This window comes from Rhinopithecus roxellana, chromosome 4 (genome assembly GCF_007565055.1).
Source record: "Rhinopithecus roxellana isolate Shanxi Qingling chromosome 4, ASM756505v1, whole genome shotgun sequence".
In the NCBI taxonomy this organism is placed as follows: domain Eukaryota; kingdom Metazoa; phylum Chordata; class Mammalia; order Primates; family Cercopithecidae; genus Rhinopithecus; species Rhinopithecus roxellana.
Genome location: NC_044552.1, coordinates 135,021,960 through 135,034,628, shown reverse-complemented (window position 1 = coordinate 135,034,628; position 12,669 = coordinate 135,021,960). Strand labels below are relative to the sequence as shown.

At 38.6% G+C, this 12,669-nt stretch overlaps 1 protein-coding gene across 1 annotated transcript in view; it reads right to left on the bottom strand.

Moving 5' to 3' along the window:
• LOC104655534 (adhesion G-protein coupled receptor G6) overlaps window positions 1-9,011 on the bottom strand; it is a 119,477-nt gene extending 110,466 nt beyond the window's left edge. Inside the window, 2 exon segments of the mRNA XM_030928968.1 lie at window positions 771-871; window positions 8,356-9,011. Coding sequence (XP_030784828.1) covers window positions 771-871; window positions 8,356-8,357 — 103 coding nt within the window. The 5' untranslated portion in view covers window positions 8,358-9,011.
• Between the last annotated feature and the right edge of the window lie 3,658 nt (window positions 9,012-12,669).

The following is a 12,669-nucleotide window of genomic DNA, read 5'->3' as shown; positions in this document are numbered from 1 at the left end:
AACATAATAAGCCTAATACATACACCAGGAGAATACAAAGAGTAAAATAGAATGGACTTAAATAAATTTGCTCAGTTCAGTGACAAAACCAGAAAATGAAGAAACATCATTCACATTCCTCAGCCTCTAATTGGCTTATTCATAAAATGTGCTGTTTACAGAAAATTTAGTTTTTTCAGCAGTCAACAAGATCTTATTTCAAAGTTCAAAAAAATGTAATTAGAAAAAATAGACACTTTAATTCCAGAAATGCTGTAATTAAAATTAACTTTTTCATATCAAGTAAATTAAACTGCATAGTCTAAAAACTTAAGTTCCAATTCCTAATTCATATTGCAACATGCTAATAAAATGAGGATGAATGAAACTAGCAAAGTCTGTACTTTCCATAAATAACTATATGAAAACTTGAAAAGAGAAGTACAGTATATTTACTCAACAGTAGAAGAAACAGCTAGCACTTTTTAAATGCCATTTATGTAGTTATCTCATCACTCAATATGGGCTAAGTAAATAAATAAAAGACAGCAAAGATTAAAGAAATAAACTCATTAGAAAATAAAACAATGATCAAAGAAATAGTATTCACACAAATTTCAAAGAGGATAGACAAATCATAAACAGAAAAAAAACTGCCCTATAAGGATAGAAACAGGAAAAAAAAAAAAAGGCAGCAAGTAAAAGTAAGGCAATGTAAATAAGTAGCATGCTTATGCTGCAGACAATGTCATCATGATTAAACTCGAGGTGTGAAAGAGAAAGAGTCTTACCTGAGTGAGGAAGACACATGATATATAAAGCAAATAAAAACAGGAGAAGACTGGGCTTCCATTTCCAATGGCAGCTCCACATTCGATCTGAGCGAAACATCCTGCAAAGAAAGAAAATGGCAATTAGGACATTCAACATTCAGTAAAGCATTACGACAAATAAAGTAATAGTATAGGTTTCCAGCATGGACTGGAAAATAAACCTTTTTCAGCCTTGCTTCCAAATAGTGGAGCAACTTAAAAGATGACGATGACCTAATGACTTCCTTCAAGCTAATTAGCAAAAGAAAATAAATCCATGCATTTTATTTGCCACATGGCAGCACTTTCCTTATCAAAATATACATAATAGGTGATTTCTGCATAAGGATGGGTAGTCAGACAATTCAAAAAAATTACTTATTAAAAAGTAAAGCAATTTTAGCTTCAGCCTCACCAGACTCATGCTCATCTGGGTAGAAGAAGGATGTTTCTATTAACCTTCCTTATAATCTCCCAGAAATTTAGACTGTAAGGGTGTGTTTTCCTTAATGTCTGCTGCTTTACAAATGGAAATATTTAACATAAAATCAAATTGCCTAAGCTCTGTTCTATCCCCTAAAGTGATACATTGAAGCATTAGTATTCCAAAAAAGGTAAAGTCTTTATATATAAAATAGCTATCAATGTTTTTAAATGGCTATTAAACACCAGGTATTATAGAAAGTAGTAAATGACATTAGATGGAGAGGTGGTGCTTTGAAAACTCAACAATCCTTCTGCACAACAGACTCATTTAATTCTGAAAATTACATTTAATAATGATTTAGAAAGGAACATTCATATTATATTGTCTCAAAAAAAATGGTATAATACAGTTCATTGAATCAGCACCATCAAAAAAAAAAAAAACAGCAAAGAAGGAAGAAATTAAAAATGTTAGTCATCAAAAGGGACCATAAGCAGACTGGTGAGCAGAAGAGTTGGGAGGCAGAAAGGTAAGCAAGCAGTAGCCAGAAATCTCCAGGAGACCTGAAAATCCCCTGAGGGAGAGTTACTTTGCCTGTAAGTAATAACTGAGACTCATTTTATCGAGGAGCAACTAAAAAGATACTTTAGGGTCACAGTAATATCTAAAGCCTAAAGTTTGCTTACCTGGGTAAAATGTGTAATACTAAACAGAAAAGCAGAAAGAGAAATACTCAAATGAGCAAAATTAGACATCAAAGGACTCCTGCACTTGCCTCAAGCCTGCATTTTTTAATCTTTAAGAGGCCATCTCCATCTCATGGCCAAGAGAACAAGCTTAGAGTGAGACAGATCTGGTTTGCTACTTATGAACTATGCTGCAACCCTTGGGAAATTGCTTGATGCCTTGTGCCTCCTATTTCTCACCTGTAAAATAAGGAACAGCAATAAACCTAGTCCACAGTGTTACTGAGATGATTACATAACACGACACCTTGCAAGAACAGTTCATGACACTCAGCAAGTACTCAATAAATATCAGCTATTATTATTATTATTATTATTATTATTATTATTATTCCTATCATTCCAGATATTCTCCTTCAAGTGCTGTTATTCTGTCCATAGTGAAATCAAAGGAAAAGATTCAATCAAGAATAAACAAGATTAATCTCATATGCCAAGACCAATCAATTGACTTTATGGTCACTTCTGAGATCACCTGGGGACTGAAATGAAATTGGTTATTCATGTCTGCTAATGAATACAGAAATGTTAAGTAGTGTCTGAAACTCATGCCACGTTTTATTATTCACCAAACTAGAAGTTCTAGAATCATGCAGGTCTCCTGATGGAAATTCTAAACTAGGAAAATTTGAAACTAGGAAAAGGTTAAGATTTGAAGAGTATCTGTTGTTCGCAAGTATGTTTTCAAATCCATCCATCCAAAATATTTGAGATTAAAAGAAGCACTGCTAATGAGAAGTATGTTTTAGTAAGTAAGAAATTAGTAATTATAATAACGGATGTAGACTCTCGAACAGCACCAACTTACCTCCTGGTGCCTCTATAAATTGTGTGGTTTGTAGGGCAAGTACTTAAACCCTTAGTCTTTTCTTCTGTAAATAGGATATTACCCACCAAAAAGAACTTGAAATAACAGTACAGGGTAATCTGTAAGGGCTTTTAAAACAGTAGGTGACAAACTTCCGTCCCATAGAAAGTTCACTTATTTGGAAGAATAGGCCTGTTTCCTACTGATGCTGGATGAATGAGTATGCTTTTAAAACAAAAGTACAATTATATATTCAAAGAAATTTAGAGCTAGAAGGACCAATGCTGAAGTCTAACTGAATCTTCTCATTTCACAAGAAAAAGGAAACTTGGGTCCAGAAAAATAAAGAGACAGACCAGTCAAACCTGGCTGTCACCCTTACCGATATTAACAGAAGGATGTATCAGCTCAAGAGAATTCCCATCTTCTTACACTTTTTGATATATGACAATTATCTTTTATCAACATGTAAATAATGGCTCTTAGATTCATATAATCTCTAAATAATACTCATAGACTCCTGCTCATTAGTTTCGCCACAAAACATTATTTATGCGCTCAGGCAACTTCTTCGCTATAAAAGGTTTCAGCATTTAGGGATTCCGTATTCAATTCTGAAGCTGTCTTATCCAAGCTGCCTGCAATCCTATCAGTTGCAAATGATGACCACGGCTTAAGGCATTCCATGTGTCCAGATTCTATCACTTCAGACAGAAAAGAAACCCAACAAGGCAAGCACTTGTAACTAAACAAACCATAGGACAGGCAAACTTTCATCCACTTTACAGTTTACTGAAGAAGATAAACAAATAAATTAAGAATAGAACAGAGGAAGGAAAGTACTATGTGTTTTCTCAGGGGATCACTTAGCAAAGATACACCCCTGAGATTTAAATAACTATCTCCCAAGAATGGAAAATCCTGAACAGGGTTACTAAGGTTCTAAATATGAACTATGAGGAAAAACACACACACACACACACACACACACAAGTACACTCATATCATTTTGATTGTGGTCTTAAAGTTCTATTGAAGACAGCAGGAACATTTTTTAAGTAAAAGACAGAGTCATAGACTCCTATATCTGGAAGAATCTAAAGATTATGCAAAAAAATCTATCATCTTACAGGTGAAAAACTAAGATACTAAATTACTTGCCCAAGATCATATGATCAGTGGTGTCAGAGTTAAAACATCATTTTTGCCACTTGGCTTCCAACCTAGCATCCTTCTTGAGAACCACACTACCTCTGTTGCAAACTTGTTCCCCTTTTCAATCTACATAAGCTACAAAATACAATTTGCTTGAGTCCTGTTTCAGGAAGCTTTAGAATGTAACCCTTCTACAGAATTGCTTTAAATGTGGATATGATTCCTTGTACGCATTATTTTATCCAAATGGATCACCGAAATAATCTTAAAAACCTACCATTTTCCATCTCTCTACTCCTACTGGTTTCCCCAAAAGTCACAATTTAAAGAGAAATTAGTGAAGAAATTTTGATATTAGCGGAGAAATTGATATGACACTAATGCAACCAATAACGGCAATTGTCAGAATTAACTGCTTTCGCCATATCCCATCCCTGTTTCTATGGCAAATCTTTTCATAAAAGGGACTGGGGAGTGGCAGAGAAAATACCTTAATTCTTCCAGAGTGAAAAGAACAGTAATTTGGTTTATTCAAGTCTGCTCATAATCGTATTTCTTTTTTTAGTTAAAGATCATGTTCCTGAGCCAAAGTAATGTATTAAAAAAAAAAAAAAGTGCTATTCTATTAACTCGATTTAAGTCCCTTTATTAAGTTGGGTGTACCTCCACTTCAAAAAGGCTGATTTATTCTTCAACCCTGCACAAATCTTAAACTTTATTTGAACAGTAACATGTATAACTGGCTTATACCAGAGGTGAGAGTAAAACTCAGCCCTAAGAATTACACACATAGGTACACAAGAATGAGCACACGTGAAACTTGGGAAATCTGAAAAAGAGAAGTAAATTGTATCAATATACTGGTTTTAACATTGTACTATAGGTTTTCCAAATGCTACCACTGGGGAAACTGGGTCAAATGTATACTGGATCTCCATACTTTTTGGCAACTATATTTGAAGTTAGAAATACCTTTAAAATTTCAATTGAAAAATTAACTCTTAAGCCCTTATGTATACAACTTGTTCTCAGATGGTTCAGAAAAAAATTTTGTGTGTGTGTGTGTGTGTGTGTGTGTGTGTGTGTGTGTACAGGAGGGGCTGGTGGGGAGGCAGGTAAGGAGGAACGGGAATGATTAAACAAATGGGGCCAATAATTAGAATAGGTGATTCTGGGTAAAAGGTATAGAGGTGTGTTCTTTCTTCGCATTACTTTTATTCTTGAAAACTTCCTGTAGATTTAAAATGATTTCTACAAGAGTTAAATACATACACATTTACATTGAAACATATCACTGTTTTCATGTCACGGCTCTCTCTTCACTATTGAGTATTATTGCTTTAATCATTGTCACTTTGATAGAAGAAGTTGTGTCTCATTTGAATTTCGTTTGGATTGTCACGTTCAAGTCATTTGTATAGTTTTCTATTACAAATGTAAATATTTTCCTCATTGATTTGTGATTTTTTAACCACTCTTATTTTAAATATGTTCAACTTTTGTCATATTTGCTCTGCTCTAAATAAATTAATCTTGAAGCTTTTTTTAAGGCATTACAGATAATTCCATTTCAAGTAATGCTTATAAAGGAAAGTAAGATGACACTCAGGTAGCCACATTTTTTAATCAATATATCCTTGATACAGTACCACCCCAGTCAACTAGATTGCATCTTAACATCATCCAATGTAGATAATAATCTCATCCAATTAGAAATGAAAATTGAAAGATAACAGTTTTTGCCCATGCATACCACAAACATTGAACAAAGTCTTTTCTATTTAGTCTAAATTCTAAATAGACTGTAGAAACTTTTAATCATCCCATCAGAAATGTAAACTCTGTAAGATATATAGGCCGTTAGAAAAATGGTCACATTTTAAAAAGCGGTCATTAGTTTATTTTTAATATGTAAACTAACTTTCTTTCAAATCATTATTTCCAGACATCAGAGTCATGTGTCCAGTTAGGCTACAAAACTACAGGCTTCTAATATTTCCCATAAACCAAGAGACAATAGCTTTATTCACCATTCATATTGAAAAAGCACAATGTCATATAATTTATATAAGCCATAAATGGAACAGTAGCTTCATGCAGCTTGAGACGAATTAACGCAAGTCTTGCTACATCTACTAAATTTCTTAGGGTATGAAAAATATGCAGTCTCTACAACTCCCAAATATATTCGTAAAGTCTATAATTTAAGAACTTGACTGTAACAATATACAAATACACTTTCTCCACAAGGAGGAGGCAGAAAACACACGTTAAGTAGTTTCTGTACTTGAATCTATTAAAATTTAAAGCATAATATAGCTTATGTTCCCCATTTTAACATTTCTCAACAAGATAGTAAGAATATCAATCTTGGAAAGATTGGTAATTCTTTCCATATATTCTAACAAACCAATACCTAAAAAGAATCAGACCATCCTAAACCACTCCATATGAATCGTAAACAGCAAAATGGAAAAAAACATACTTACCATCTGGTAAAAAATGGAAACTTTCAGTCAAAATAGCTCAATAAAGAATCTCAAATCCAGGTATCAAGCCCTATTTTCTATGTGATTTCATATTCACGTTTTTACCCTATAATGACCCTGGGGGAACTGGGTCAAAGGTATACTGGATCTCCGTACTTTTTGGCAACTATATTTGAAGTTAGAAATATCTTTAAAATTTCCATTGAAAAATTAAACTCTTAAGCCCTTATGTATACAACTTGTTCTCATATGGTTCAGAAAAGAATTGTGTGTGTGTGTGTGTGTGTGTGTTTGTGTACAGAAGGGGCTGGTGGGGAGGCAGGTAAGGAGGAACGGGAATGATTAAACAAATGGGGCCAATAATGACATGATTTTTTAATCACGAAGAATTCAAGTGGACTATATAACTTAATTTCATGATCAGGAAATTTTTACATAACCTGTTGATAAGCTTAACATCTTTTATTTTAAAAACAGGTATTTATACTTTTATGTGTAATATGCTTTTTATCTCATAAGATCTAAATACTTAGGAAAGCTGAAAAAACCTGGGCAAATATCTGCTGTCAAAATCCCGAGTATATTTTCAAGAAAAACTGAAGCTGAAAACAAGCTCATATTACTTCAAAATGTGTAGCCTGTATATGAGAACAAGTCTTATATGAAAATGCTGGCTGTATCCCAAAATAATTTTTTTCAAGTTATACCTTGCCGATTCCACTGGCATAAAGGAAACTTTAAAACTCCCAGGTATGGAATTATTTCACATGCTGTTTTAGTAAAAATACGTGGTTCATTTCTGATTACATCTCACAGTACTAGAAACAGAGTTACTGAATGCTATGCTTGTGGGCACTATCCTTTCTCCTATTTTAAAAATGTGTGTTTGGGGAGTGGGGAAGTAGGTAATGGAAAGTGCAGGAAAGTCTGGAAAAATAGGACCTAGGGGGCAGGTCTTTCCCTATGTACTGAACTGAAAGAGTAAATTCATGTAAGTTCCAGGAGCTGGGGGAAGGAGGGTTAAGTACCAAGTTCTAGAAATTGTTGTACGAGAGTTAGTGGAAGGGGATAAAACGTCTGTCACGGTGTCCGCCCAAGATTAAGTAAAACGCCAGAAGGAAAATTACCTATTACAAGAAAAAGAAACTTCTTATTTGGCCACAAAAATAAGCTTGGCCCTTTTGAGTACAATCTTCCTTTTCCCATTCTGGAAGGCCAGACGGTGCCTGGCGACCCTTTTATGGGGTCGCTCTGAGCCACCTCACCATTAGGATGACAATTCTATGGAAGCAAAACCTTTCAAGTTTCTGTTTCAATGCCCCAATTTTCCCCGCCCCCATAAGTCTATGGAAGTCCCCTCAGATCCTATCACGTAACGTGGCATAACCCTTAATTACTTCTTAATCTCCAAAGCACACTGAAAACATTTTCTGCGCACCTTAAAAAAAATTCAAACACCCCAAAGATCCAAGAATAACTTCTACAGTCAATGGTGACAATGTGTAAAGTCAACATTCTCTCGGCATACCAGTACCTTCCAAGACCCCAGGTGTTGATCCCGGAGAGCGCCTTCTTGGCAGGGCCAGGCCCCTGGACCGAGGAGCGGTGCCTGTTACTCCTTGTTTAATTTGAATTGAAAACACGCTTTCCCCATTCTTGAAGCCCTGCCCTTTTTATTAGGCTTTACACCGCCCAAATGTGAGGTTTACCTCGCTGGGAGGGGGAAGCCACACACACGTGTCACAACTCCACTTGGCAATAGTCCTACTCCTCAGTGCCTCGAGGGACAAACTGAAGCCAAAACTAGTTTATTCCCTCCGTGCAGTTGAAGTCTTTACAAAATCATTTCTCTTGCGGGTGGAGTGGTCGGGGAGGGGGCGTCAGAGGGTGGACAGAGATAAAAGAGTGAAGGAATTCCGAGCTGAAAGGTGGGACTTACATGTTGACATTACTGCGCCGAGGTCCCCTTCGGTCGCAAGATCATCCTCCACCACTTCCCCAGCTCTGCTGCCGCTGCTCCACCCAGAGGGAACCCGCGGCGGGACCCTCCTTTATGCTGTTTCTGGAGAGTTCATGGGCTTTCCAGACGGCGTAAGGTGAACCCTGGGCGCAGCGGCGTTCAGCGCAGGGCCTGTGGGCGAGAAAGCAGGCTGGCGGCAGGTTCCTCCTCGCAGGGAAGTTGGCAGGGTGAGGGCTAGAAGCTGAGGAAGTCGGGTGTGCGTGGGGCTGGTGCTGAGGAGATCCGGCCGGGCAGGGTGCGTGGGCGGAGGGGTGCGCGTCGGAGGTCCTCGCCCCTGCTAGCGGGAGGCGGGACTCGGTCACCACCTTGGGGACTTGGGTCCCCCTCGTGGGCGCAGGCTACTCTCCCCCGGCCCGTGCGCTCCGCCCGCGCTTCCGGCGCAGCGGCGTGACCGGAGCCGGGGCTCAGGTGCGGCGGCGGAGCTGGCGGCGTGGACTTCTGACTCGACTCCGGCGGCCGGGGTCTGGGCGCTCTGCGGCTGGGGCTGTCTCGGAGACGCAGCTGCCCCACCCAGGATCCTGAACCTCAGGGCCGAAAGGGAGAAGTCGCCCCGCGGGGCGGGACAGGCGCTCTCGAAGCGAGTGGCGAAGGGAGAGTGGCGGCGGGTAGGCGTGGGGTGGGCGATGGACGCAGAGCCGGCTGAGCGGGGAGGGGACAGGGCGGACCTGGAGGTCGCCAGAAGGCTGGGAGCGCTGAACCGGGGAGACCCTCAAGGAGAGAAAGGAGAAACTAGGAAGGCAGGCGCTCCTGTGGCATCTCCCCAGCGTTTGCAGTCCACCCGAGTCCCCGCGCGGGCCCCCCGCCACGCTCCCGGGTGGTTGCTTTGCTTCACTTTTCTGCCACTTTCTTTACTTTTCTGTGTTTTCTCACTAGTTCGCTTGCTCGAAAAAATGAAGGAATGTTAACAGGGGGCTGGGAAGATGGTCACATAACATTCTATTGAGAGGGATTGATTTGCCAATGTAAATCTAGCTGCTCGTTGGGGAAAGTTAGCTGCCTGCTCTCCAGTGCTCCTGTAAATTTAGTAGCTGTCTGGCAAAGGGATCTGGACACACCTCCTTGGGAATGAGAAACGAGAAGGGCTTACACTTGGAAAGAGGTTTTCTTCCCATTGTGTACTGCCAGAGTTAGTCCACAAAATGCTAGAGGCAAACCTTCCGGTGCCAGGACTGTATGCACATCCAGAACCCTAACAGCCCAGCTTGCACGGTGTACACACTGGCACATGCACGGGCCACGCACAGAAGTGCCCTAACAATTATTTAACGCTGATTAGCTTATGATAGAGAACTGTTGGTGGGTGCGGGGGTGGGGAAGAGGTAAAGCAGGACTTACTCACAGTTACAGGCAGAAAGGAAGCTGGAACGCTGCCACCAATTCCAGAGGCCTGAACATCTAGGGTGTGTTCTACTTGTCATTTTTATCAGTATTCATTTTGATGAATAAACAGTATGATTAATAGAGACGTTGAGTTGTAGCATTTAAGGGAAGTTAAGTTCTTCTGCCCAACTCTCTCACATTAACAGATAGGGAAATAAGACTGACAAGATCTGAGGTCTGTGCACACCAGCTAGAGGTGACCAGGGGCTAAGATCAGGTTCCCAGACTCCCCTTTTGAGTCAGTCTCTATTAAATGATATAGTCCCAAAGAAATTTAAGTGCCACTCATGGAATTTTTTAAAAGCAACATGTATTTCAGTTTTGTGGGTCAAGAACGTGGATGTGCCTTAGCTCAATATCTCTCAGGAGGCTACAATTAGAGTGGTGACTAAGGCTGTGGTCCAATCTGAAGGCTTGACAGGGAAAGATCTACTTCCAAGTTCACATATGTATTTATTCCAGTCATAGAATTTTAAAGATAGAAGAAACCTGGAAATATAAGAGCAAATAAATATAAATAACTGCCAGGCATGGTGACTCATGCCTGTAATCCCAGCACTTTGGGAAGCTGAGGTGGATCAGTTGAAGTCAGGAGTTTAAGACCAGTTTGGCCAACATGGTGCAACCTCATCTCTACTGAAAAAAAAAAAAAAAATTAGCCATGGTGGCACACACCTGTAATCCCAGCTACTTTTGCTGAGGCAGAAGAATCACTTGAACCTGGAAGGTGGAGGTTGCAGTGAGCTGAGGTTGCACCACTGAACTCCAGCCTGGGCAAAAGAACTAGACTCTGTCTCAAAAAAAGAAAAGAAATATAAATAACTGCATTATTCAGTGTTCTCCAGAAAAACAGAGCCAGTTAGATGTGTGTATGTACATAGATTGACATATTTTAGTTTTAAGGTATTGTGGAGGTACAAGTGCAAAATTTACAGTCAGGCAGCCTGGAGATTCAGGGAAGAGTTATAGTCCAAATCCAAATGCAGTCTGGCAAAATTCCTTCTTGCTTAGGGTTGATCAGTCTTTGTTCTATTAAGGCCTTCAACCGCTTGGATGAGGCTTACCTACAGAAAGGAGGATAATCTTCTTTGTACATAGTCCCCTGATTTTTTTAAATAGTTTTTATTCTGATTTTCTTTTTGACAATTATTTTTGTCTTTGATAGATTATAATTGTATATATTTGTGGGATACAATGTGATATTTTTATATTTTGACATTCCATGTGGAATGATTATATCAAGCTAATTAACATGTCTATCATTTTTGTGATAAGAACATTTGAAATTTATCAATTTTGAAATATGCAAGGCATTATTATCTATATTCACAATGCTGTGAAATAGATTTCAAAAACTTATTCCTTCTAACTGAAAAACTTTGTATCCTTTGACCAACATTTCACCATTCCACCCCACCTCACCCTCTCGCCTCTGGTAACCACGATTGTATTCTCTACTCTTATGAGTTTGTTTCAAATTCCACATATAAGTGGGATCATTTGCTTTTTCTCTTTCTGTCCATCAGTGGATGAATGGATAAAGAAAACATGGAATATATACACAACAGAATGCCGTTCGACCTTTAAGATAGAAATTCTGTTGTTTGTGACACGTGGATGGACCTAGAGGACTTTATACAAGGCCCACTGATTCAAATGTTAATCTCATCCAAGAAACACCATCACAGACACATACAGAATAACGCTTGGCCAAATCTGGACACCGTGGCCAAGCCAAGTTAACACATAAAAAAATTAACCATCACATTAACCAAAAAAAGATGGACATACATCAAGAAGACAGTAGTTTTCACATGTGATATTATTATATGTTAAAATGTTCATAATTTTATGCATTGAAATGAATACATTATCAGAATCATAGCTAAAATATTTCAATGAATCAGTGCCTGTCATCGGTCAGTTTGTTAATAAAATCTGTATATTTTGGCAGTTTAGTCCTCAAACTAAGAATTTGTTCCTTTCTTTTGAAAAAGCATGTTAGGGAAATGGAGTGTATGGTGGAAAGTATGTAGTCTTTTAATGCAATAGATGTGGATTCTCAACTTGCCCCTACAATTTCTCAGCATTGTGAACTCTGGCAGTTTGCTATGTAAAGTAAGCTTGATTTGTAAAATAAGAATAATAATACTTATAATGTTTAACTCATACAGCTGTTAGGCAGATTCAGTGAGACATTCTGATGTCATTAGACATTCTAATGACATGAAGCACTCAGCATATTTCCTGAAGTTTGCTAATATTAGTTGTCTCTGCCCACCCTATTATCATTATCCTAAACTGAAAAGTGCCAAGACCACATTCCTCTACATACAGGAATCTTCTGACAACATTCCAGACAAAATGAATATTGAACATCTGTTTGAATCCCTTAACATTGATGCACACTCAACTGTGAGAAGCTTCCTCTTTCTGTGGATTGAATCAAACATTCATGCTTTCAGCTCCCATTCAGAACAAGCACATTCTGTCATCCACAATAAGCCTTTCAAATATCTGAAAACAGCTGTCATCTCTCTGTTGAGCCTTCCTTCATTCAGTTTTGACAGCCCTAGTTATTTTAACCATTCAGTGTCTGGCTCCTCACCACACATGTGACTCGCCCTTTCCTATCTGTATGTGAGTCAACATCAGCCCTCTTTGCAGTGTACTCAAAGTGGATTTCAAACCTCAGCCCTGATGACAGTGAGATCCTTACCATTCTTGAACTGGATATTACTCTTATGTAAATAAAAGTTGGTGTTGACTTTTTGATCAGCAAAAAATTGTTTCAGCAACACAAAGTCTGTCATTTATGACAACATGAATGAACCTAGAGGACATTATGCAAAG